The sequence below is a fragment of the Dermacentor albipictus genome, chromosome 9 (genome assembly GCF_038994185.2).
Source record: "Dermacentor albipictus isolate Rhodes 1998 colony chromosome 9, USDA_Dalb.pri_finalv2, whole genome shotgun sequence".
Classification (NCBI taxonomy): Eukaryota; Metazoa; Arthropoda; class Arachnida; order Ixodida; family Ixodidae; genus Dermacentor; species Dermacentor albipictus.
Window position 1 is genome coordinate 123,575,866 of NC_091829.1, and position 27,618 is coordinate 123,603,483.

Sequence of the window (27,618 nt, forward strand, 5' to 3'; positions counted from 1 at the left end):
CGTGCTGCTACAGGCTCATGCCACAGGCTGCTGGACAGCAGATGATTCACCAAAAGAGTGATGCTGAATGTTTGCAGAGAGGTTTGGTTGAGCGAAATGGTGCTCTGTTTTTTCCAGAGAGCCATAGAACCACCAGAGGTGAAACATGAACGCCTCTTCATTGTTTCGGTGCTGGGTTTCCTGGTCAACCTGGTCGGCATCTTTGCATTCCAGCATGGGCATTCCCACGGGGGTGAGTGCGTCGTGTGTGTATACGACATGCTTTTACTTGTTGACTACTGTCTGTCCTGCACCACAAACAACTTTCTGCAAAAAGGTGGCGAGGGTCGAAGCAAAAATTAGATTAGTTTAGAGTTGGGGAAATTACTATGTGTTAGCAAATTGCAATGTGTCTTCTAAAGATCCCTCACGACTGTCTCATCGGCACGTTGATCCCCGTTATAAGTGACAGACGCTCAAACGCCAGACAATGGAGAGGTTTACTTTGCATGTAAATGCATTGCTCTTTGTGATATACCGAGTTACGAGATACATTTATGCGAGCCACCGTGTGGGTGGTGCCAACTCGGGGCACAGTCTTTAACCAGAAAGGAACAGAGCTATTATTGCCGTGACTTACCATGTTTTGCTCAACTGCTGTTGTAAAGCCCAGGTAGTAACCTAACTGCTGACATTCAGTCTCTATGACATTTTATTCAATGAGAACACTAGCATAACACAAAAGTGTTTCAAACGTGTTGGACATAGCATCACAAGATGTCACTATGAGCGTCAATGCTGCCGTCCACAGCCCTGAGAAACCAGTGTTTCATAAAGGGTATTTATGGGCAAACTAAAACTCTCTAATGCGGAGATGTTTTTATGTGAGACACGTTTTGTGTATACAAGCCCTGGATGGCAATGTCTTCATCATAGGGCTGTGCATTAGCATAAATTAAATGCTTTTAAGATTTTAAGCTTTCCTTTGCCACTCTTCAAAAAAAGTTGTTCAGGAAATTGTTGTAGTAGTTTACCTACAAATAATTACAGTCATGTCTTTTAGTTGTTTTTGCTGAGTTTGTGATAACTGTACCTGGAGACATGTTTTGTGCTTACCATTCTGCTCTGTCAAATTTGCTTAAACTTTCATTTGATATATTTAGCGTGTCTCTTGCCTGGAGTGAACAATGTTGAGAACCGTTGCAAGGGCAGTAATGCTATTTGTCACTGCATAGTTGTACAATTAATTGTGTTGCCTTCCTCTAAAGCTTCAACTGGTGAGATATCATGTTTTCAGGTGGTGATATTCTTAGATATCCTGGCAAGAAAGATTCTTTTCTGTTCAGATGTTTACAGAAAACAAGTGGAAAGTCTGTACAAATGCCTGCAATTAGGTGATTTTTGTATTTTGAATAATTTACCTCTTTATTGCAGGTGAGGGTCATGGGCATTCCCACAGCCATGGGCCCAGCCACAGCCACAGCCATGGACACAGCCACAGCCATGCGCATGGTGATGCTCACTCACATGGAAACGGGCATGGGCATTCACACGGATTTGGTGAGTGCACAACATCCATTTGTGGCATGGACATGGTGACACGTACATCATAAACTAATCAGGGCAGTGCACATTTAGTTGACTCACTGACGCTGATATGCCTCACTCAACCAATACAGCTCAAGAAATGTACAGTCTTAAGCATTACAGGTTGTATCCAGAACAGGGTGTCTATGGTGCGTCTCTGGCTCGCAAATTGCCTCTGCATATGCTGTCAGCAAAAGCTTGACCTTCTTGAACTTGCTATGTAATGCGTCTTTACCAAGTTCAAGCTGAATTAAAAGCTGAACAGTTGAGATAATATCATGCTCAAATGAGGACGTTGTGATTGTATGTTTTTTTGTATAACTGAACTATGGCATAGTAATTTGAGGGCATGTCTTTTGCTGTTCTGCTAGTCTTGTTGATTTTTGAAGGGCCCCTCACCAGGCCCTATAGCAAAATTTTTATTTTATGCTAAAATTTTATTTTAGCAACGATTATTTTATGAATGTTACATTAAGTTTTACAAAAAAAAGAAATTCTCTTTGCTAATGTTTTAAAGCTCTTGAAAGATGTAGCAGGCAAGATAGCAAGAAAATGCATGCAATAAAAAAATTATAATGGTACCTGTGCTGCCCTCTTGTGACTGAGCAAGGCGCCATGCATACACGAAGATTACAGTTAACACTAATGTAACAAACTTCAATAGAACAAAATTATCACTAGAACGAAGCATTTCATTTTTTATAACATTCTGTCCTTAGAATACTATGTACATATTCAGAACCTCAATATAATAAACGTTTACTGCCATCACAATGGAATACCGAGACAATAAATGGAAAACCTTTGTTGACACAGATAGTCAAATAGTTACAAATAGCTGCTTGCCAACACACCTCACAAATCGCCCGCCACACAGCTAAGAGCGACTGTAAAAGCGGGGCAGCATTACATTCTATATAAAGTTCAAGTGCGATAAGATCCTATCACACCCCTTGTGTTGTATGCTCTGAGTGGGAGTGAAAGCATGCTAGAGTGAGCCAAGTAAGATTGTGACTTGATAAGCGCTGTCTTCTCTTGCAGGCAAGAGGAAAGGGGGAGGGGAGCAAAGTAATGCAATGAAGTGCACGCAATGAGGGCGAGGGAAGCAGTTCCTGTTTGCTGCGCATCCCCTTTTCTAGTGCGCCACGGATTCGAATGACTGTCAGCATGACTGAGCACACGTACAGCCTGCGTGCCCTTTGTTAAAGCAGTCTGCCACGTGTGTAAACAGCAGCCACGCTGAGATGGCATGGCATTATGTGCGCTGCTTTCTCGCGCCTTTAGTACTGGAGGTTACGTGACCTTGAGTTTTGCAGACGTGTTGAAGTGAGAGGCAGACGAAGGATTCACCACCCGCTGTAGGCGCTTTTCCTGATAGCATAGTCCCACTGTGGGTGACACTGTCAGCTGTGGGGGCGGAGTAGACGCGAAAGCGTAGCTGGCTTCACTTCACATCGCCGATGTGAAGATACCGTCAACAGGGCATAAAAATATACTTCGTCAAATTCAAATTCTCTCTAATTCTCTCAAGACTCTCAAATTCATCAAAACTAATTTATTTTCTCATTCAAATTTGCTTTTTCTGATTGGCCAATAATTTGGAAAATATTGCAGCCCCTTCCCTGTAAAAAAATCCTTTGGTGGCTACTTATTTGCATAAAATCTCATATTTCAATTTAACAAAACTTTGATGTGACAAACCTAATTGCCTATTTTACTGAATTCATTATATCGAGGTTTAACTGTACTTCCTTTGAGTAAGTTTATTGAGAAAAGCAGGCGAAATAGGCAACAGCAAAGTTGTTGAAAAGTCAATGTGATCTAAAGACAATGTATTGCTTGTGAATACGTGCTGTTTTAAATTTGCTGGTGCTTCACTGGAACAATTTTTAATACAAAGTGCATACATATCCAGCAAAAGCTGGAAACTTGGGATAAATTTTAAAGGAAACGCATACTATTGTATTCATGGGATTTTTAATAATTTTATAAAGTTCACAGGTTGACAGGCATGGGAAAGTCTTTAAGAGGATGCACAGTTGAAAGAAAATGCAGGTCAGCCAGGTTTACTGGAACCTCTTCCAGAATGACTCGCTCATTCTTCCTCTTGACACCTCCCCATAATTTCTATTTGCGGGAGTGCTCCGTCTAGTGACCTCGCACAACGTCCCACCACGGAAGAAGCTCAGTCAGTGCCTGTGTCATCCTGCTGCTCACATGAGGTTACAGTTTTTAATTCTCAGTGACAGCAGCCACCTTTTGGAATGGAAAATGCTCGTGAAGGATGCAGCATGAAAGGGTGCTCACACATGGTCAAAACTTATCCAGAGTTCTTTATTACAGCATCTTTCATCACCGTTTTGTGGCTCGGCCACATTAACCTCCCTTGATCAGTTAGTCAGTTAATCAATTAATCAAATCAATCTATCAATCCATCAATCGATCGACCGACCGACCTACCGTCCGCTTGAATCAGCTTGAATCACTCACGTGGTTGGTACTTCGCAGTAGACCATGTGCAGATGGTGTATGTTGCCGAGTTGCTGAACAATATTTTTTAACATTTTGGGGGCTTTCAGAGGAATTAGCTCAGGCCTGGGGCAACTGTGAAGTAAGAAATTAATGGTTTAAGCCAGTTTGAAGTGGTTTGTGTTTGTGAACTGCACAACCGAAAAATGCCAGGAAAACAGGATAAATTTATTCTGTACAAGAACTCAAATACTATACTTCTGTCAGTGCAGCAAAAAGTGGTAAAGTTGAGAATGCCCACAGAGTGATTCTTTTTTTCAGTGCCTTAGGCATCTTTGTGGGTACCACAGATGCTGGGAGATTTTCGGAATTGTAATCTATGACTTTAGTTTAATTTGCTATTGCAGCATGATACATTTACTTTACCTTGTTTTGTTATCACTACTGATGCAGCGATTTATTATTATATGTTCCAAGGTGTGAGTTCCTGCACTGCCTGAACACATTAATGCATATAGTAGAAGACTTGCTGTTATTGCCCAATCTGAGTGTGTCTTCAGCTCAGCTTGGTGCTCTTTGACTGACCTTGGCCTTTGTGACATAAAAACCCATTTATCATCTTCAGCTGATAGCTTCCAGCTCGTTCACAAACATCCACTGTGCTGTATGCTCGTCATCAGAAGCTTCTATGTAGTGCATAAATACCGTATTTACTGTAATCTAATGCACGCTCTCTTTCCAAGAAAATGGGTTTGAAGATTGCCTGCATGTTACAATCAGATACGAAACCAAAACTGCATTCATGGCATTGGCAACAGCCACCATGCCAACACACAAGGGCTGCCAGGCACAAGGTCGACACCATCATGACACCAGCACATTTTCATGAAGGTTGCTGTGGATTCCTTTTTTGCTTGACTATGATCATGAGTGGTATTCTGTGTCAATCATTGTCAGAAATACAGTCGACTCTTATTAAAGCAGACCCTGATAATCCGGCAAATAGAGCTCGTTTTATCCGCAGTCCATAATATTCAAAACACCTTACTTCCTAAACTTTCGTTGCGATGTCTAACAACTTTATTGCAAAGAGTTAGCGACTGAACGTACAAATTAAAAAAAGAAAGACAGAAAAAGTCGCACTTTCACCCGAAAGGGGAAGCATCGGTTGCGATAGCAAATTAAGCAAGATAAGCACGGGTGGTGGTGGTGAAAAGCATGTATTGGGCTATATATACAGAGAGGTGCTCGGGGAGAGACCTCTAGTTGGTCGCGCCCCTTGCAATACTGGGCGGAGTCTCTCATTCTGGGACCCCGTTGGTCTTGGCCGCTACGCAGGTCCGCCGAACTAGGGCTTGTTGGGCCGATAGTTCTTGGTAGCCAAGTAGGGCCGCCTCCCAGTCCTCTCGGGAAGGGGAAGGGGTGATGGGGGGGAGAGAAGGATTTTGCCTGCATGCCCTAACTATGTGGAAGGTGTCGGCCACCTCCCCACAAAAAGAGCAGCGGCCATCAAAAGAAGGGTCAAAGTGCTTGAGAACCGCTGGGCACAGCAGGGTGTTTGTAAAGAGCCTAAGGAGAGTTCGTTCGCCAGCTTTACCCAGTCCTTTCATAGGAACCGGATAACAGTGGTGTTCGGCACGATAGTGCTCAGTAATCTCTTTAAAAGAAAGAAGAAGGCTGTGATCTGGGTCAAGGTCCTCCCAAGTGATGCCTGGTGCCCGGTAAGTGAGTGCGCGGGCTGCCTCATGGGCGGCTTCGTTACCTGGCATGCCTTGGTGGCCGGGGACCCATATTATTGAGTGATGAGTTGGATCGCAGTCGCGAATACAGCGGCAAAGAATTTTGTCGGCGAGAGGAGTGATCCATCCCAATTGAAAGTTACGACAGGCTCCACGGGAATCTGTGAGGATGAATTTAGAGTCGGGATGGGAGGCTGCGAGGGCGATCGCCACCTCCTCCGCATGCGTTGAGCTGGGTGCTTTGAACGAGAGGCCGTCCACTTGTCTTTCCTCGTGCATGATTGCAGCCGTGTACCATCCCCCCCTGGAGTGGTTGGGGCCTGCAACATCGACGTAGAAGACGTGTTTCTTAGAGCCATAGAGTCGGTGCAGGGCATCCGCCCGCGCCTGGCGGCGGCCATTATGGTCCTCCTTGTTCATCTTAGTTGGAAGGGGTCGAACGTAGAGGGCGTGTCTCCACAGTTCGGGCACTCGAACTCTTTCCATCGTATGGTGGTCATGTTTAATATGTAACCGGTCTAAGAGACGGCGACCGGACACGGTCTGAGTGAGACGCGTGTATTGGTTAACGAGATGCGCCTCGCGAAGTTCCCGATAGGTGTTTACCACCCCCAACGCAAGAAGACGCGCGTTGGAAGTGGAGATGGGGAGGTCGAGGGCTCTCTTGAACATTTTGCGGAGTACTACCTCCAAGCAATCTTCGTCATGTTTCCGTAAGCTTAGGTAGGGGGTCGAGTACAGTACTCACTAGTTACGAAGGCATGTGCGAGCCGCAACGCATCCTTGCTTCGCAACCCTCCTCGCTTGTTGGAAATGCGGCGAACCATCCGGCCCACGTGGTCGCCGACCTTGCGGAGTTTGGCAAGAGTTGTGCCTGCCTTGCGGTGTTGTATAGTGAAGAGACCGAGTATTCGAATCTCCTCCACTTCTCGGATGGGGCCACTGGCGAGAGAAAGCTGAACTGAGATTTTGCATTTCGGGGAAGTTCGAATATGCACAAATTAAGACTTGGCATTGTAGGCCGCAGTACGTGGCTTAGTGGTCTACTATGCTCACCGCTGCTTGCAGGCATTCCTCCATCTCTCCTCTGTTTCCCGTGGTGGCCCAGATGGTGATGTCGTCGGCGTACAGCGCATGCTGAACACCATCGACACCCGCCAGCTGTGCCGAGAGGTGTGCCATGGCAATGTTAAAAAGAAGCGGGAACAACACAGCGCCTTGTGGTGTGCCCCATGTTCCTATCACAAATGGGCCGTACTTGGTCTCTTGTAGGCGTATATAGGCCAAGTGGTCCGTTGAGAAATGTTTGATATAGTTGAATGTACGAGCGCCGCAGTTGGTCTCGCTAAGGTGCTTTAGTATGACGGAGTGCTTAACATTATCAAAGGCACCCTTGAGATCGAGTGCCAGGACTATCTTGTCGTTTTGTGAGTGTTCTGTGGGTTCGAGGATCTCGTGATGAAGCTGTAAAAGGATGTCTTGGGCCGACTTATGAGGTCGGAAGCCGAACATGGTGTCGGCGAAGGTGTCCTTGCTTTCAAGATATTACGACAGGCGGTCACAGACCATCGTTTCCACGAGTTTCCCTACACATGAAGTGAGGGAGATGGGCCGGAGGTTGTCTATGTTTACCGATTTCCCCGCCTTCGGGATAAAGGTTACCAACGATGTCTTCCAATCGGCTGGCAATGAAGTGTCCCCCGACCAAATGGCGTTGATGTATTCTAGTAGGGTTTCGTACGCCCGATCTGGAAGGTTTTCCAATAGTTTGACTGTTACCTTATCCCTCCCGGGCGCCGTCCCCCTGCGCATTCGTGCAAGAGCCGCGCGAAGGTCGTGAAGCTGGAAAGGCTGATCCATTTCCGGATTATCGCAGCCTGCATACGAATAATGCATCCCTCGCGGGCCTCGATCCTGATTGAGGTATTGTGAGCGCAAAGCGTTCGCTAGCTGCTCCGTGTTTCCTTGAAAGTTGTGTAGTGCGCGAGTGAAGTGTTTCTTGGTTTCCGATCGTGTTTGTGTAGGGTCTATGAAACTCCTGAAGAGCTGCCAAATGTTGCGGCTCGACATCTGTTTTGCTGCACTGTTACATCTATCTACCCAGTTAGTGTCGGCGAGCTGGGCAGCGTACTCGGCTGCTTGCTGAGTAAGGTCAGAAATACGAGCGCGGAGTTTACGATTGTGTTTCTGCCACCGCCATCGTTTGGTTAAGCTGCGGCGAGCTTCCCAGAGGTGCATCAGGTGGTTATCCACGTCCGGTGCACATTCCGTAAGCTGTATCTGCTTTTCGTGTGAACGGAGTGTTTGCAGGAGTCCATGCGCCCAAGTGGAGAGGGCGCATGGACTCTTGCAAACACTAACAGTAACTTCTCCTTGTTCCAAGAGAGAAGTTACTGGGAGGGCCTGGCGGAAAGCATTCCAGTCGGGGAGTTTGGCTTGTGCAAGGGGGCGATGTAAGGGTCGAGTGTAAATGATAGTGTTCAGTATGCAGTGGTCGCTACCGAGGGTCTCCTCGGTGTTGATCCAGTCTGCGTGTCGGACGTGTTTCGTGAGGGTAAGGTCGGGGCAGGTGTCTCGAGTGACAGAATTCCCTACACGTTTTGGGTGGACCAGGTCGGTTAGAAGAGTGATGCCCAGCGTAGATATAAGTCCCGCCAACTTACGACCACGTGGCTCTTCCTTGCGATAGCCCCACATGGGACAGGGGGCGTTAAAATCGCCCACTATCATCAGGGGATCGCGACCAGCGATCCTTAGCGCTGCGCTAAAGATGTTAGAAAAAGTAACGTTTTTTAGTTTCGGGGGGCAGTATATATTAAGTATGTGTACAGGGCTATCTGTTCACCGCAGGGGGAGGACAGAAACCATCACGTACGAATATTTCAGATTTAGGTCGAGATCAACCTGCTGCGCTGTGTAGCCTTTATGAACTAGGAGACAGGTGGACAGGTCTCGCTGAAAAGGGTTATAGCCCGAGAGCTTAACCGCAGCCCCGGTTTCTTGCAGTGCAAGTACTGCGGCGGGGCATTCGAGATTTTCAATGTACGCCCTTAAGTGTGCGCGTTTCGTCCTGTCTTTGAAACCCCGACAGTTCCACTGTACAAGAGAGAGAGCTTGCTGTCTTTGTGGGGGGCGCCGCCCTCTAAGGAGTTGGTTGGGAGGGTACGCAGCCATGTTGATTTGAAGGGAAATCGCCTTGGAGAGCCGGCCCAGGTTCCGTCACCTGCAGCTGGAGCGATTCCGGCTCCTCCGAGAGTTTGGTTAGATCGATGGGTTGGGTGAATTTTGATGGGCGGTTCGCGTCTTTGAGGGGTCCCGTTCGGCGGAAAATCCGAGGGTTTGACTCTAGCCACATCTTAATGTTCGCCGTCACGGCGGCCGTAACCGTAGCTGTGACCGCCTTGAGAAGGCTGTCTTTAATTTGGCCAAAGTTTGATATCTGAGCCGTTAATTCGGCAAGGGCGTTTTCGAGGGTGGTGAAACGCACGTCAGAGCTAGAGGGTGTCAGGTCCGCCTGCACCACTTGCATCGGTTCCGGAGCTACATGGGCAGGGGGCGGGGAGGACCGAGCCGTTTCTAGCGCGTTAATTTTCGCGTTAAGTTGAGCATTTTGTGCCCGGAGAGTCTCTAGCTCGCGGCGGATGTCCGCGACGTCAGAATTAAGGGGAGGATGAGGAGGAATCTTTGGTGGGGGAGAAGGTAGGGGAGTGCGGGGAGGCGGAGGAGGCCCGTCCCGGCTGCCTACCTTGGGCTGAGACGTATTCTTTGGTGTGCCAGACGGAGGGCCTTCGAGAGCCGGAAAGTCCCCGTCTTGGAATGTAGGGGCGCCTGTATCCAGTGATGCTTTCGGGTTAGTTGACGTAGGTGACTTGGGGGCACGTCCAGGCAAGGTGCCCGCCGGTGGCGCTGGTCCGGTTGTGCCTTTCGTCCTCTTTTTGCTAGTCGTGGGAGCTTTTGAAGTGGTGTCAGAACCCGAGGGCACTGCAGTCCGAGGTTGGGTTCGTTGACCGGTCAGCTTGCCCGGTTGTTGCAGCCGTCGAAATTTGACTTTGCAGTCTTGCGGTGGGGCTCATCTGTAAGATGAGCCCCACTTTGCACGAGTGCACCCGAGTGCACCCCTTCCTGCATCGTGTGCGGTGGGGCTCATCTTACAGATGAGCCCCACCGCACACGATGCAGGAAGGGGTGCACTCGTGGGGCGCCATGTTGCCATCTTCGAGGACTGCGACCATTTCGCCGCAGTGTCCACAGTGATTGTCTTGAGGATTCAGGCATAAGTCCGGATGGTGACCGATGGTGCTGCATCGGAAACACGCGGGAATAGTCCGCTTATATTGGCACACCACAGTCACCACACTGTTATAGTGCACGTAACGCGGTACTCTGTGTCCTAGAAGGTGAGCAGGGCAATCGTCGACTTCCCCAGCTTGCGGATGAAGGCTATCTCTCCTCCGCGCCACTGGACTTTAGATTTCAGGGTGGTAGAAGTTTCCTGCTCATGGACCGTAATAATCTCCCTGCAGACTTCACCATTGACTTTGGTGTGTCCGACCACCGGGATGGGGCCTTTGGAAGCATTGAGTGTAAATTCACGAGTGAGCGTGTTCGCCACATTGACGTCTTGAGTGGTGGCAATGACAATATTCTGGTCCCAGATGGGCCAGACACTAAGAATGTCCACCGAAGATGGATTTACATAGGTAGAGAGCAAAGCACCAAGCTCACAGTTCTGCAGGGCTGTCTTCAGGGAGATTGTCACTCTGGGCTTGATGACAATCGTGAAATCTCCTTTGTGGAGTCGAGGCATAGCGGTGGGCCGCCATTTCTTCGATCCCGCTGCTTGCGAGAGCTGAGGGTTGGACCTTTCAGGATTCGTAGGCACAGAAACACCGGAACTCATGCAGCGTCCGTTGACCGCCGAAGTGTTCGAGCGTTGCTGGCGTTTATGAAGTGCCACCAACGAGAAAAGGCCTTCATCCACTATCTCCTCCGTCGGAGTGGAAGTTTCAAGCAAAGATGGGGCTTCTGCGATGATTTCTAACCATGTCATCGTCTCGGGATGGTACCCGCGCTAAGCAGAGGCCGCCATGGCGGTCGTGGAGAACGATGGAGACCGAGTCCGGGGCATTAGGCTCAGCTGGGTGAAGTGGCGGTGACAAAAATGGGCCAAAAAGGCCCCAAAAAATGGCCCACCTGCTTCAGAGCGGTATCTTCGGGCGCCGGGTGATGTTATCCATCTAGTAGAGGCAAAATTTCATGGGGTCCTTTGGAATTTTCGGTAAACCGGAAAAAAATTGCCGGAGCCCATGTGAGGTGCGTCCGCTCGCTCCGCGCTCGCAGCGTTCCTCCAAGCGCGGGAGCAGCAGCAAGCAAATTGACCTTCGTGCTGTCTCTCGTTTCAACACGAACTAAATGTCGAAAGCACAGTGCATACGAAGCTACCAGCACTGAGCGTACCTTGTCCACATCACAGATTACTTTCAAGATACAGCACCCGTGCCGTAAGCAGCAGCCATCGGAGTAGAACCCCTCTCTCTTATGAAGAAGATGGCGTGTTTCTGCCCCGCCTTTCTCCCTTGTGCACACGATATTGAGCCGTGATCGTCAGCTGACCCTCACAAGTCACTTGTCAGCCCGTGTTGACAGGGCAAAAGAATGTTGTATATGCCCGATGTTGAAAAAAATTGCCGCTAATTTCGTCTGCTGTAGCGTGATAGTCCGTTGTAGTGCAGCCCATTAAAAGGGAACTTCATTGCATTAGTAAAATAGGTACAACAGACTAAGGCTGAAATATTGTTCATGACATCCGAAAGTTCGTTGTACGTGGGTCCATTGTTACGAGCGTATACTGTACTACAGTATATTTCCATTAATTCATCTCTGGTTAATTTGAATTTTCGATTAATTCGACATGACCAAAAGTCCCGGCCGGCGCCCGTACATTTTTATGGGCTCAAACTGCCATTATTTCAATATAAAAATTCTCCTTAACCAAATAATTCAAACTTGACTGGTCAGCTTCGCTGGAATACAGCCTTGTTATGTGGTGAAGCATACTAAGACTGGAACGGGGTCACTGCCATGGGACATACAGTATGTATTTCTTAATTATACTGGCACCGGTGCTCATAAGCTCCTAGACGCCTAATAAGCATACTGGCAGCCTTTCAGAGCTGTTTCTAATGTTGCTGTGGTGCCCTTGTTCTGCCTACCATGTGTGTCTTGTATATGAGTGCTTTATCAGGGCCCAGTCCCTAATTATAAGTCAGTGGTCCCAGATGCAGACTTGTTAGAACTAACCAAAGCAGAACTATTGGAAGGCTGGCAAAAGCAAAATGACATTGAGCAAGAAGAATAAAAATCAGGCTAGATAACAATGAAATCCCAGTAAAGCATCTGATAGATACATTTTCCTCTAGTATTCTACCAGAGGCCCTCGTCGAGACAGGCTATACTAAAACCAGCCAAGGTCAGGTCATCTGCGCAAACTCTGAGGATAAAGGACATTTCTCTGATAACTGTTCTGGCACACCCCACTGTGTGAACTGCAAAGGCGACTACCTGGCGTATTCCTGACCCTGTGAAATGCAGAAAAAAGAGAAAGAAGTTTTTACCTTGAAAGTCAAGGAAAATATTTAATTCAAGGAAGCCAGAAAAAGGGGCTCAGTTTTTAACAGTAGAGAAGCCTTGCGGGGGAAGCGCACTGCATTGGCCTCCGGCACTTCCCCTGGCCCGTGCGCAGCTAGCCTTCGGGTGTGGTGCTTGCCCCCACGGTGGCAGTAAGTAAAACTACTTCACCCCCACACAGCAAAAGAGCTCAGCAACTCCTGGACCGTCGGGCCACAAGGCCTCTGCTCACCAGTCGTAGCTTGAAATACAAACAAGCCACCTGCAATGGCAGGCATCCAGCGCCTCCCGGGAGGCAATGGATACAACACCGAAAGAACTTTGGTGCCAGAAAAATAGAGCAGCTCTCTCGACCGTGCCAAGAAGGAAAAACAAAAGATCATGGGTCCAAGCAAGGACACAAGAATATAAATTTGAATTTCTCCTTAGCTTGCAGAACGCACTTTTTATAACATTACAATGGCCTTGCCGATAATGCATCGGAATACCAGGGGACTCCTGTAATCTGGACGACATAACTGAATTTTTGTCTCAATATGCATCAGTTGAAGGTGTTTCATGTCCAGGAGACACATTTAAATTCCAGACAAGTGAATTTTCTCCGTCAACGTGCAATTTTCGCAAAGACCGCGACGATGCTGTTGCTTCGTTTGGTGGGGTAGCAATTATTGTCAACAGATCTGTCGCTTGCCAACATATAGCCCTTCAGATGCCTTTCGAGGCCGTGTCTGTGCGAGCAATTCTGTTCAACAAGTTGGTAACCATTTGTTGTATTTACATATTGCCCAACTATCAGCTCAGCAAAACAGACTTCTATAGCCTTATTCGCCAGCTCCCGGAACCATGCATTATCACTGGAGATTTTAATGCTCATCACACTTTTTGGGGAGACTCCCGTTGTGACAGGAGCCGTTGTGACACGAGCCATTGTGACACGAGAGGCCAGTTAGTATAAAACTTGCTTGTATTCATGGTGTATGCATCATTGATAAAAGAGAGCCCCCACATATTACAGTGTCCAACGTAATTCATACTTTTCAATAGGTTTAGCAATTGGCTCTACAGCCATCTTTCCCTATTTAGAATGCAGTTTAACAAAACATCTCTGTGGAACTGGCCAGTTCCCTGTGACGCTAAGCCTGATACACCATAAGAAGCCAACAAACACTGACACCAAGGACAACATAGGGGAAATTACTTGTGCTTAATAAATGACATAAAGAAATGATAAATTAATGGAAATTAAAGTGGATGAAAAAACAACTTGCCGCAGGTGGGGACCGAACCCACAACCTTCGCATTTCGCGTGCCAATTGAGCTACTGCGGCGCTGTTTCCCCATCCACTTTCTTGGGTATTTATGTGTCCTAGTAGAACCCTGGGAGTGTTAGCTAGTGCCACCACTCACATACCTTGGCAGCAGACGTGGAACATCCTTTTTGCCGCAGGCCTCATGAGAGCGTGATCTTTTTGGGTGAAGGCAACTGGTCAATAAACCCACGCATGCTACCTGAAGGCATCAATGTTGCCGGATTCGAGACCCTCATTATGTAATAAACAAGAAGAGAGGGGGTTAACCGAGGGTCCCGATTTTTATTAGTCATATCATAAGAAGCCAACAAACACTGACACCAAGGACTACATAGGGGACAATTACTTGTGCTTAATAAATGAAATAAAGAAATGATAAATTAATGGAAATTAAAGTGAATGAAAAAACAATTTGCCGTAGGTGGGAACCTTTTGCTGCAGGTGGGAAACAAGCTTTTTAACCAGCCTTTCTGCATTGCTGAGCTAAAATTTTCTTTAAACGCAACTCACAATTCTCCTCCGGGTCCCGACAGAGCTACGTACAAGATGATTAAACACCTTCACAAAGACACACAAATAACACTACTCACACTCTTTAGTACTCTTTGGGCAGCTGGACATCTTCCATCTTCATGGAAAGAAGCTATTGTCATCGCTATGTTAAAACACTGTAAATAAAGCCCCGCTTCAGTAATGAACTAGCGTCCGCTGCACTGACAAGTTGCCTCTGCAAGTTGTTTGAAAAAATGATAAGTCATCGCCTTCTACATTACCTTGAAACAAACAAAGTGCTTGATCCATACTAGTGCAGATTTAGAGAAGGCTGGTCAACGACTGACTATCTCGTGCGTGTTGAGGCCAATATTCATGATGCTTTGGTCCATAAACAATTCTTCTTATCCATTTTTCTTGACATGAAAAAGGCCTAGACACCATGTGGCACTATGGAATCCTCTGAGACCAGTCACCAATGGGTAACAAAGGTAACATGCTCAATGTTTTTGACTTACCTTTCGAAACATACTTTCCATGTAAAAATAGGCAACAAACTCTCTTGTTTATTTATGCAGGAAACTGGGGTACCCCAGGGAGGCGTCTTCAGCTGTACGCTTTTTATTGTGAAGATGAACACGCTCTATTATTCACTACCTACAGCCATTCTCTATACTGTTTACATAGACGACGTACAGATAGGTTTTAAATCCGGTAGTCTTGCAGTCTACTAGAGGCAAGTCCAGCTTGAGCTAAAGAAAGTATCCAAATGGGCAGACAAAAATGGGTTTGAGCTCAACCCACATAAAAGCTCTGACGTCAATTTTTCCAAGAAAGAGAGGGCTGCACCTTGACCCCACTATCGAACGGCAAGGATAACACATTCCTGTGAACAAAGAGCATAAATTCCTGGGTGTCATACTTGATTCAAAGCTAAGTTTCATACCCTACATCAGATACCTCAAGGCCAAGTGCAACACCTTCCTGTGAACAAAGAGCATAAATTCCTGGGTGTCATACTTGATTCAAAGCTAAGTTTCATACCCTACATCAGATACCTCAAGGCCAAGTGCCTGAAAACAATGAAAATACTGAAAATTCTTTCCCACACCAACTGGGGAAATGACAGAAGATGTTTAATCATTCTCTACAAAATTCTTACGATTGCATTTAGACTACGGGGCTGTGATGTATCAGTCTGCTACACCGAGTGCCTTAAACACGGTTGATCATTTTTTATTATTTATTTAGGCATTATTTAGGCATACACCTGGCCACAAGACCTTTCCAAGCTACACACATACAAAGCTTCTATGTAGAATCCGATGAGTGGTCACTCCATCTGCAGAGGTCGTCCAGTTTCATGTATTTCATGAATGCACACTCTAACCGTGAACATCCTTGTAGCAAGATCGTAAACGATATGACTTGTGCTACACTTCCACAATCGTCCAACAGCGAGAAAACCCTCTTCGCTGTGTGTGAGGAACCTCATTGAAGCAATGGCTGTTTCACTTCTTGAAAACCTTCTCAGTGTTTTTTTTTTTTTCACTTACCACTCCTTCCTGTAATGCCTTCAGGCTAGGAAAGTATCCGAAATAAATAAATAAATAAATAGATAAATAAATAATGGCCCCAGTCATCCCAGTACCACCGTGAATGTAGCAGCTGATAGATTGTGACACGTCTTTTATAGAACTTACAAAGAAGGCCCATGAAATACACACAATAGTGCACTTCCTAGATCTTCAGTCAACTCATGCCCAGAAATTTACACTGGTGCTTCAAAGTTGCATGCCGGCATTTCTTAGGCTGCTGTCGACCCATACTTCACAGAATCTGCCTGTTTGCATGCGGAAACAAGCATCTTTACAGTGGAGGCCTACATACTATTGTCAGTTGTAAGACACGTCAAGGAAATAAAACTAAAAGGGGAATAATGTTTACAGATTCATTAAACTTTCTCAAAGCCTTAATTTCTCTACAAAAGGATAAAATCCCTGTCTTTACTGAACTGTATTTAATCCTCTCTGCTTTGTATGCATCTCATTGCCCACCATATAGCCACAACATTAACTACAAAACTAAGTAATTCTTCCACAGCTATACCTGTGATAGATTTAAAGCCCTTCCTACGCATGAAACTGAGGGGCCATTGGGAGCTCTACACAGGACACTAAACTACTTAATATCATCAGCAGCAGCAGCCTGGTTAAGCCCACTGCAGGGCAAGCGCCTCTCCCATACTTCTCCAACTACCCCGGTCATGTACAAATTGTGGCCACGTCGTCCCTGCAAACTTCTTAATCTCATCCGCCCACCTAACTTTCTGCCGCCCTTTGCTACGCTTCCCTTCCCTTGGAATCCAGTCCGTAACCCTTAATGGCCATCGGTTATCTTCCCTTCTCATTACATGTCCTGCCCATGCCCATTTCTTTTTCTTGATTTCAACTAAGATGTCATTAACTTAATATTTTTGTTTTGTATCGTTTGTTCTCTCACCCAATCTGCTCTTTTCTTATCCCTTAGCGTTACGCCCATCATTCTTCTTTCGATAGCTCGTTGCGTCGTCCTCAATTTACGTAGAACCCTTTTCGTAAGCCTCCAGGTTTCTGCCCTGTACGTGAGTACTGGTAAGACACAGGTGTTATACACTTTTCTCTTGAGGGATAATGGCAACCTGCTGTTCATGATCTGAGAATGCCTGCCAAACGCACCCCAGTCCATTCTTATTTTTCTGATCATTTCAGTCTCATGATCCGGATCCGCGGTCACTACCTGCCCTAAGTAGATGTATTCCCTTACCACGTCCAGTGCCTCGCTACCTATCGTAAACTGCTGTTCTCTTCTGAGACTGTTAAACATTACTTTAGTTTTCTGCAGATTAATTTTTAGACCCACCCTTCTGCTTTGCCTCTCCAGGTCAGTGAGCATGAGTTGCAATTGGTCCCCTGAGTATGCGAATGGTGTAGAACTTTATAGAAGGCATGCGGGTCCCGACGATTAGTCTGGAAAATTCGATAACTACTGTTTAAAAGCCGATGCGCTTGACCCGCTGATCAGATTTTCGACGATCGCCGAGCGTGTGCTATAGCGTTGTGCTTTAAGTGTAGCCTGTTTTGTGGGCACAGGTTCACCCAATAAAAGTTAGTTTTGTCGTTCACAGCATTGCTACTGTGTTCTTTGACCTCACGACCACGTGACAATATGGTCTACTGTTGTGTAGCCTTTACGGAATCCTGCCTGGTCCTTTGGTTGACAGAAGTCTAAGGTGTTCCTGATTCTATTTGCGATTACCTTAGTAAATACTTTGTAGGCAATGGACAGTAAGTTGATCGGTGTATAATTTTTCAAGTCCTTGGCGTCGCCTTTCTTATATACTGTATAAATCCCTATAGAACACCTCAGCCACTTGAACTATCTCATCCATATTAGTATTGATATTGCCGGCTTTGTCTCTTAACACATACATCTGATTCTTGCCAATTCCTAGTTTCTTCTTCACTACATTTAGGCTTCCTCCGTTCCTGAAAGCATGTTCAATTCTATTCATATTATAGTTCCTTATGTCAGCTGTCTTACGCTTGTTGATTAACTTTGAAAGTTCTGCCAGTTCTATTCTAGCTGTAGGTTTTGAGGCTTCCATACATTGGTGTTTTTTTATCAGATCTTTCGTCTCCTGCGATAGCTTATTGGTATGCTGTCTAACGAAGTTACCACTGACTTCTATTGCGCACGCCTTAATGATGCCCATAAGACTGTCGTTCATTGCTTCAACACTAAGGTCCTCTTCCTGAGTTAAAGCCGAGTACCTGTTCTGAAGCTTGATCTGGAATTCCTCTAGTTTCCCTCTTACCACTAACTCATTTATTGGCTTCTTATGTACCAGTTTCTTCCGTTCCCTCCTCAAGTCTAGGCTAATTCGAGTTCTTACCATCCTATGGTCACTGCAGCGCACCTTGCCGAGCACGTCTACATCTTGTATGATGCCAGGGTTCGCGCAGAGTATAAAGTCTGTTTCATTTCTAGTCTCGCCATTTGGGCTCCTCCACGTCCACTTCCGGCTATCCCGCTTGCGGAAGAACAGATTCATTATCCGCATATTATTCTGTTCTGTAAAGTCTACTAATAACTCTCCCCTGCTATTCCTAGAGCCTATGCCATATTCCCCCACTGCCTTGTCTCCAGCCTGCTTCTTGCCTACCTTAGCATTGAAGTCACGCATCAGTATAGTATATTTTGTTTTGACTTTACCCATCGCCGATTCCATGTCTTCATAGAAGCTTTCGACTTCCTGGTCATCATGACTGAATGTAGGGGCGTGCACCTGTGCGACCTTCAATTTGTACCTCTTATTAAGGCTCACAACAAGACCTACATCACATTATTAAGGGAGGATATTGCTACATAAATAATCTTCTTTATTTTCCCATATATACTAATCACACTCGTCAATCTTACTGATATTCTTGCACGGAGTTGAAATACGTACTTAGTTTTGGTGTAGCTCAATTAGTTCTTAAGGTAATTAACATTTAATTCCCTTTGTTTGTGGCCTCAATTAAAAATAAATGACACAATAAAAAGTTATTTGTAAGGCATGGTTAGATAGCATGCGGAGTAAGGATTGAAGTATAGCAAAAACTTTTTTAATGGGACCATTAATAGATACCTTACAGCCCGTCAAATGAATAAAGGGAAAGTCAGACATACACCCATTTCGTAGCAATTGCTACAAAGGAAACCCATACGGGTTCCTGGAAAGGAAAGCCTCAAGGTTGAAGAAAAATTTGTCCTGTTCCGGGACTCGAACCCGGGACCACCGCCTTTCCGGGGCAGCCTCTCTACCATCTGAGCTAACCAGGCGGCTAGCAGATGGCATACCTCCTGGCAAACCTTGATGGCAAACCTTGAGGCTTTCCAAGGAACCCGTATGGGTTTACTTTGTAGCAATTGCTACGAAACAGGTGGATGTCTGATTTTCCCTTTATTCATTACTTCTCTCCACCTCACTCGCCGTGGTTGCTCAGTGGCTATGGTGTTGGGCTGCTGAGCACGAGGTCGCGGCATCGAATCCCGGCCTAGGCAGCCGCATTTCGATGGGGGCGAAATGCGAAAACACCCGTGTACTTAGATTAAAAGGTGCACGTTAAAGAACCCCAGGTGGTAAAAATTTCCGGAGTCCTCCACTACGCCGTGCCTCATAATCAGAAAGTGGTTTTCGCACGTTAAACCCCATAATTATTCTCTCCACCTTTCGGGTTTCCACAGAACTACTATGTCAAACACTTGCCTTTGCTTCGTGTTGTCAAGAAATTCGACTTCGCTCTGCCATCTGCTAGCCGCCTGGTTAGCTCAGATGTTAGAGAGGCTGCCCCAGAAAGATGGTGGTCCCGAGTTCGAGTCCCGGACCAGGACGTTTTCTTCAACCTTGAGGCTTTCCTTTCAAGGAACCCGTATGGGTTTCCTTTGTAGCAATTGCTACGAACGGGTAGATGTCTGATTTTCCCTTTATTCATTACTTCTCTCCACCTTGCGGGTTTCCGCAAAACTACTATGTCAAGCCCATCAAATGTAAGCCCACAAAATGTGGCAACCATGTGGCACAAAATGTAGCAAAATAATTAATTTCTGAAATGAAAGGTAAAAAGCCCCTTGCTATCTTTCATAGAGTACACATTAGACTTCATTCTACAAAAATAAATTCAGTTCTAACTGTTTGAGGTGTTGAGCTATCAAGGTCTCAATATTGCATGGAGCCAAAAATTTGTGTTTTGAGGAAAATGCAAAAAACAAACAGCACAAAATTTAATTAAATTTAAACAAATGTTTTGCACATATTTACACATGTACATTCCTAATAACCACCAGGAATGTAGTCTAATTGCCTGCTGCTGTTTAAATGTCGTCTCTTCAGTGCCCCTTGAACACTGTCGGCCAAGGAATAACTCACTTCATCACTTCTTCGGCCATACGAATTGCTGCAGGTGTCAATTTTTTTTTTTTTCACGTAATTTTGCCACGTCTTGTTGTGGAGACCGCGGTTGGAAATGGTCATCACCGAAAAAATATCATTAAGTGCTGTCTGCTGGTTCCCAGTGCACTGCATAGCATGCGCTGGCAAAATATTTACAACGAACGGGTTCATCATCTGATCGCCGTTCACATGCAGTGAGTCCCACGCGGACGCGATGTCTCCACAGTTGGAACATGAGAGCATAAGTTTCACAGCGAGGCCGTATTCTTACTCGTCTTTCTTGATCTCAATGTTGCCGCTATTACACGCTGTCCAATTTGTAAACCTCAAAAGCTGGTGTTGCAGATCCTAATTGATGATCGTGAATGCCGTCTCGTCAAGCGCACTGTCGACCACACCGCTGTCATGGTTAAAACAATCCGATTTCCGCTTTGTCGCTGCCATTGATGCGAGTTCCAGTAGCTTTTCTCGGTTCGAATCCTGTGTTCTGCTCCACATCAAAAGGCTGCAGCATCACCGTGTCCCGGTGGACGTGCCCGCTGTCGGCTTCGTGAGCTGGCGCACACGCTGGACCCACGCCATTTTCGCCAACTTCCACTAGATGTAGCCCCTACATCGCCCTCGCCGCACCTTGGAGAAGTGCGGCGACCTTTAACATTACCAACCATCGATTTCTTCTGCTTTTTGCCGAATTTGTTCAGCATATGAAACTTTCTCGCTGACCTGGGCATTGTTGCGTTTCTCAATCACTGCACGCAGTTTTTCAAAATGGCGTCTTAGCATGATGGCCAGCTCGCTTAGCAGACGACACCAGCCAGCTCCGCCAATCGGGGGGTGCGGTCTTCTCACGAGGGCTCGTTCAGCCAATAGGAAACAAATAATGTGCTTTTCTTTATTGATTTATTTTGCACCATCCTTTAAAACTGATGGTAGCGCTAAAAAGGACGGACACACGATGAAAAGATGACACGACGACGAGGAAACGCTTCTGACAACTGGTTTATTTTTCGAAAAAGTTCTATATTTAAAAGAATCACAACACATGCGCACAACCGAACTGCACCAGCCTTCTTTATCGCAATATCGAAAACATGCACGCGAAGTGAAATGATAAAACACCCAAGAAGCAAGAAGTAAACACATGACCAATTGAAGGAAAGCCATATGTTACGGTTTTTCAAATTTCCCCAAAAGTATGCGCTCATCCGAGTACAAATTTATTGAAACATCGCTGATGCACAGACCCGCCTTTTTTTTTATGTGGAAAGCTTCCAGCAAAACTCTAGCTTTAGCGCTTGCACTTCTGCCCAGAACTTTTGCTTCTTTGAACCATGGCACACACTCGCAACCATCACATGTGAAACTGAATTCGCAAGTTTGTCTTGTTTTGTTAAGTTTTGAGACTGTTCCCTTAAGCGGTCATTAAGGCAACGCACCGTCTGCCCGATATAGCACTTGCCGCAGGACAGGGGAATAACGTAAACCACTCCTAGGGCACACCTGACGAAGACATCTTCGTGCTGCTTTTTGCAACCGCGCTGACCTTCACCGCAGATGCAGAAGCAGGAAGGCGGCTCTTTCAAACAAGACCGAAATGGCGGCGACAGGCAACGTGAAACGGCAGCTGCGCGATGGAAGAAAGGGCCGTTATGGGGTTCATTTTGGCTGGAATTCAGCCGGAACTCATTGCACAAATTATTATTTCGCCTAAAATACTGATTCTAGAAACGAGAAACTTGGCAGATAGATAGTTGTAGATTTCGAAAATAACACTTCCACAATCTTGATTTTCTTGCGATTTTTTTGTTTTTAAGACCCATTTCCCCCCTTAAACGACACATTGGAAACTGGCCACCAATAACAAAGATACAGTGAGATTTCGACATAACAAACTCCAGGGAACCACAGTAAATTGTTCATTATTCTGAAAGATCGTTATAGTAGTGAGAGCCCCAAAATTAACCATTCCACTCATCAAGCCATCAGTTCATAAGTTGTCACCATATGAGCTATCCACGAAAGTGTTGCTGTTGACTCTCGGCACGCTGTTGCTATTTTCCATAGATTCCACTGCCATGCACCACTGAAGTACCGTACAATAAGAGTGATGCAAGCAAAACAGATTCTGACTCTGAGAAAAGTACCGACAAAAAGTAACTCCATGTCGCCTCCAAAGCATAGTGGTCCTTGCTTTTTGTTTGTTTTTCACATTTCTTGCCATGGATACCTGAACTATGTCAAAGCGCAAGCGTGGGTAGATGACACCGGCTGGAAAGTGCATAGTGGAACCATGTGGCATCTTTGCGAGTATGGAGGTTACATTTCACCGTGCACATAATATGGCTGCAGATAAAAGCGCGAAAGAAAGGGGCATGTGCAGAAAGAAAGCTGAAAGAAGGAAGAGACATCTCCATTGCTAGGCAACACTTTACTGGGCAGAGCATGTGCTCTCGAAACCTGATGCCCCAACGTCTGGTTAACCGCATTCTTTTTTTCTCGGGCACCATCTCAGGTTTTCCGAACCCATTTGCTGCAACATTTGCTCTTCTGCTCCTTGTCGTATGCTAGCCTACTGTTTTGACTGCTGTGAAGGATACACGCAAATCTAAGAATCCCCATATTTTGGAATATTAGTTCATAGTACTGAGGTGTTGTTGACATCACAGGGAGGCTGAATAATGACCATTATTCTGAAAAGTTCAATATTCTGAAGTTCATAGTACTGAAATATTTTTTACATTGAAGCTATAGGAATTCAGCAGGGGATTTTTGAAAGGTTCGTTAATCTGAAAAGTATGGTAATATGGTGTTCGTAGTAACAAGGTTTCACTGTACAACAGACTGAGTTTATTTTCAGCCGCCTTAGCATAGGTTATACTAATGGCACTCACTCCTCTGAGCGAAGTTTGCTCCAAGTGTACCAGGCACTTTTTGTGGGCTACATAGGCTATAGCATGCCTGTGTTATCTAACATGGGGTCATCTTGTATACGCATGCTGGAGAGCCTTCAGGCTAAAGCACTACGGATATGTCTTGGCTTGCCACGCTGCACGTCAACTAAGGGCACAATAGCGGAAGCACGGGCTTGTCCTATCGACATATACAGGTCCTGTGAACCTGTGCGAACCTATCTTCGCCTGCTAACCAGACACTCACACCATCCACTGTCAACGCTTCCAAGCATCAACCTTGACTGTGCTTTTTCTAAAGCTATTGCATGTCACGCAAGCATTGTACCTGCAAGATTCCAGGCAACCGACATCCCCGCGACACCTCCATGGACATTGCCAAGACCACTAGTGAGGCTTCAGATACCCGGAATTAGGAAGAAATCTCACGTTTCCTCCATTGGCTTGAAGCAGCTCACCCTGTCCCATATATTTACTTTATATAGTGGGACTGTACAAGTATATACCGATGGTTCGGTCACACCATCTGCCACAACGGCCGCATTTGTCGTCCCACAACTTGGAATTACTCAACGATTTTGATTAGACCACAAATCGACATCTACGGCTTCGGAACTTGCGGGAATACGGGAGGCTGTCCGTTTTATCAGAACGCAGACACCCCATAAATGTACAATATTGTGCGATGCCAAATCAGCGCTACAGGCGCTAAAATACTTTTTAAACAAAGGACCATACTACCTGCTCGTGCTGGAAATCGTCGAACTTTATCACAGTGCCGAGTTAAGTGGCCACGTGATCACCTTTCAATGGGTGCCTAGCCATTGTGGTGTTTTTGGTAATGAACTCGTTGGCAGCGAGGCAAGATCGGCCTCCTCTTCCTCTGATGAAGTACGGATTGCCTACTCGCGACCTGACACCAACTCAATGATCAAGGCACTCATGCAGGACCTTACAAAGGCTTACAGTGCCCACTCTGATAACATTCACAGACGTCTACACATGATTGACCCAGAGGGTAAATTCTGTTTGCCCCCGAAGCTTACACAGAGCAAAACATCATTGCTACACAGGATTCGGCTCGGCGTTGCTTTCACCCGTCGCTACGCACACCTCATCGGCCAATTGAACAGCCCTGATTGTGTACACTGCCAGATGCCCGAAACACTGCAACACGTACTGTGCGACTGCCCAGCATATATGCTGGAGCGAAGGACGTTAGATAGTTTCCTAGCCAGCGTTGGCAGACAACTACTGTCGGAGGAAGCTATCCTCGGCCCATGGCCTGACACTGCAAGTTCAATGCGTGCAACAAAAGTATTGTTGAAGTTCCTGCAGGACACCAAGCTCGACGAGCGGCTCTAGCGAGGCAACTGTCTCATGTACGTAAGCACTCACCACTTCTCTTATCATCATCATCCATCCCTATACTTTCACTCCCCTTCCCTCTTCCCCAGTACAGAGTAGCAGACTAGAGCGCACTAGCTCAGGTCGACCTCTCTGTCTTTCTTATCAATAAATTCTATTCATTCATTCACTCCTATTTATTAACCGGTGATGATCCTCCTGTCTGCAATAAATGTGGCGAACGTTTGCACTCCATCACATCTTGATGGAGTGTCGACAAATAGAAGCTTAACGAAAAAAGTACTGTTCCTCCTCATACAGGCAACACATTCCTCTCAACCCCGCAGTGTTTTTCAGCATTGAACCACTATTTGACTATGAGAGTTTTAATGTCTTTACGAGATGTTGGCACATTGAATGTTATCATACGTAGGTACACATAGCACATCCTCTCTAGTACTAGAGGCTGCTGCTGCGATAGCGTTTTGGTTAAGCACATGCCTCCCAGCTCTTGCTTTCAAGGGCTCACTGGTGAGGTACAAGTGCTACTGTTACTCGTTCAGTACATAATTCCTTGGTAACAAGACTTTTATGTTCATAGGATACACCACCAGTCATTTTGGAATTAGTTCGTGTGCTTAAGTGCTCATTGGCATTTTCAAGCATCATCTGCTCTGCTTTATTGGAACTCTTGCTTGTGATGTCTGGTGACGTTGAATTGAACCCGGGTCCCATGACTAAGGCTGAGGCAAATTCTTTTGCCACCGCATTAGATACATCGGCTAGAGCAAGTATAGGCCGCCAACATGGAAAGAATATGCAAGCTTGAGGAAGGCCAAGCTACCCTAGTTGAAGATCTAAATCCTGTCTATCATTATCGTGCACCTGCTTCTGAATCATAGCGTGAGCTTAAAGAAGTAATCACGACTCTGCGTGCCGATTTCAAGTTAATCAAGGACAAACAGTCGGAGACTGATAATAGAATTAAATTGCTAAATGCGAAAATTCTTGTGCTGGAGACAAAACCTGCATCAGTTTCCTCGAGTGATTCGAGTATCCGACTCATTGTGCAACTTTTCTGTGCACATGAAAAAGATCGCATCTATATGCAATGATACCGAAAATCAATCGCGTCGTTTAAATCTCCTGTTCTTTGGCATAGAAGATGACGCTAAGGAAGACTGGGCGGCAACAGAAAAGAAAATAATTGCTGTCTCTTCTGAGAAACTCGGCATCGCTGCAGCGAGTGTGCAGTTCGACAGAGTACACCAACTGGGAAAGTCCTCAGATGGAAAACAAAGGCCCATCATTGCCAAGCTGACTTATTGTAAGGACAAAGGACAAATTTTGGCCTCTGCATGAAAACTAAAAGGCTCAAGTTTCTACATTAGGGAGGACTTTTTCTTTGACTACACAGCAAGACAGACAGACAAGGAGCTTTATTGATGGTCCTGAGGGGCTCCAATGCCCTCTTTTCAGGGAGAGGTGATGAAGCAGCAGGCCGCTCCTACATTGGGATGGGAAGGCCAAGCCTTACCACTGCATCGTGGGCTCTCTGGACAGCCCACATTTGACAGCAAAGTTTCGAGCTCTGCAGTGCAGAGCTCCACACTTCTGTGGTACAGCTATGCTGGCTTCTCTGTAAAGAAGGGCATTCCCAGAGCATGTGTTCTAAATTACTTCTCTGTCCGCAGCTCGCGTAGTCCGCAGCTCGCGTAGGCATGTGGATTGATGGAGTGATATGAAGTCAAGTTTGGATACGATCCTGTCTGAAGCATGCTCAGTGTGAAAGCTTGTGGTCTCTTTAGTTTGCCGTGGGGGGGGGTGAAGATTTGAGTTTTCTTTTCGATTAAAAGCGATCGCTGCCTGCTCCGCCCTAGGGCGGAGCCTCTAATGGAGGCCACACAAGTGACCTGGGCTTTGTGATTGACCACTGTTGCAATGAAGCTGACCGTGTGAGGCGATTCCTAGATCTTCCGGAGCAGTGCCACAGCCTGAGCTCTGTGTTTGCCCGCGTTGTGTTGCGGATGGACTTTTTAGGAAAAGGAGCAACAATGATGTTGTCCCTTAGGTGATCCGACATTGCACATTTATGTTCCTCCATTACAGTGGGGCTGAATCCCAAGACTGTGAGAATCTCCCTCGCTCCGGAGTGCTGGAAAGACGTGATATTTGAGCCATTTCTTGAGCTTCTATGATTTTGTCAAGTGTGTTATGTACACCCAGCTGGAGAAGGCATTTTGGGTGGCATATACCGGAACTCCTAGCACTTTCTTGATGCTCTTATGGATTAGCCTATCCAACTTGTTCTTTTCGGACGTGCACCACTTGTGCATTGCAGCCATGTAGACGATGTGGCTCATGAGAAATGTGTGGAAGAGTCTGAGAAGATTATCCTTCTTCAGACCTCCTCTCTTGTTGGAGATTCTATTGATCAGGCCAGTCATGCACTCCATCTTGGTTGTGATTTTTCTGAGCACGGTAATGTTGCCTCGGCTAGACTCACTGAACATTCCGAGTACCCGTAGAGTGTCTACCCTAGGAATGTTGGCACCACTCTTGGTGTGAAGCTTGATGTAAACCTCGTCCAGGGGCTGCCACCCCGTGGGTCTGGGACCTTTCCTGATCAGTCTGTAGAGAAGTATCTCCCACTTTTTCATTAAGCACCTTAGCCCCGTGCCCCTGAGGAAAGTTTCGGTTTAGTCAACCGCCTCCTTTATACTCGATTCCACCTCCCCTTTGCTGCCTCCAATAAACCAGATGGTGATGTCATCGGTGTATATTGTGTGGTGAACTCTCTCAATCTCCGAAAGGGATACTGACAGTTGCCTGATAGCCAGATTGAACAATAAAGGCGAGATCACGGCTCCCTGAGGTGTCCCTCTGGGCCCGAGTGAGTACTCTTCCAATTTGTGGTCTCGGACCTTTAACGTAGCTTTGCGACCCTCCAGGAAGGATGTGACGTAGCCGTGAGAGGCCTGGCCTAGGTTGAGATCCGATGGATTTTAGAATGCATCTGTGGGATATGTTATCAAAGGCCTTCTCCACATTTACCCCGAAAATGCCCCGCATGTCCCTCGCATCGTTGTCTATGACCTGAGCCTTGATGAGTTTTATTGCATCTTGTGTCGAGAGGCCTGGTCTGAAGCCCACCATGCTATAGGGCAGTAGACCAGTCTGTT

General features: G+C 46.2%; 1 protein-coding gene across 2 annotated transcripts in view; it reads left to right on the forward strand.

The window, feature by feature from the left end:
• The window catches only part of ZnT86D (zinc transporter 86D), a 103,944-nt gene that overhangs the window by 38,339 nt on the left and 37,987 nt on the right, over positions 1-27,618 (forward strand). For both annotated transcript variants that reach the window (XM_070525335.1, XM_065452536.2), the window contains exons 5-6: positions 118-232; positions 1,414-1,539. In XM_070525335.1, coding sequence (XP_070381436.1) covers positions 118-232; positions 1,414-1,539 — 241 coding nt within the window. The remainder of the gene's footprint in view (positions 1-117; positions 233-1,413; positions 1,540-27,618) is intronic.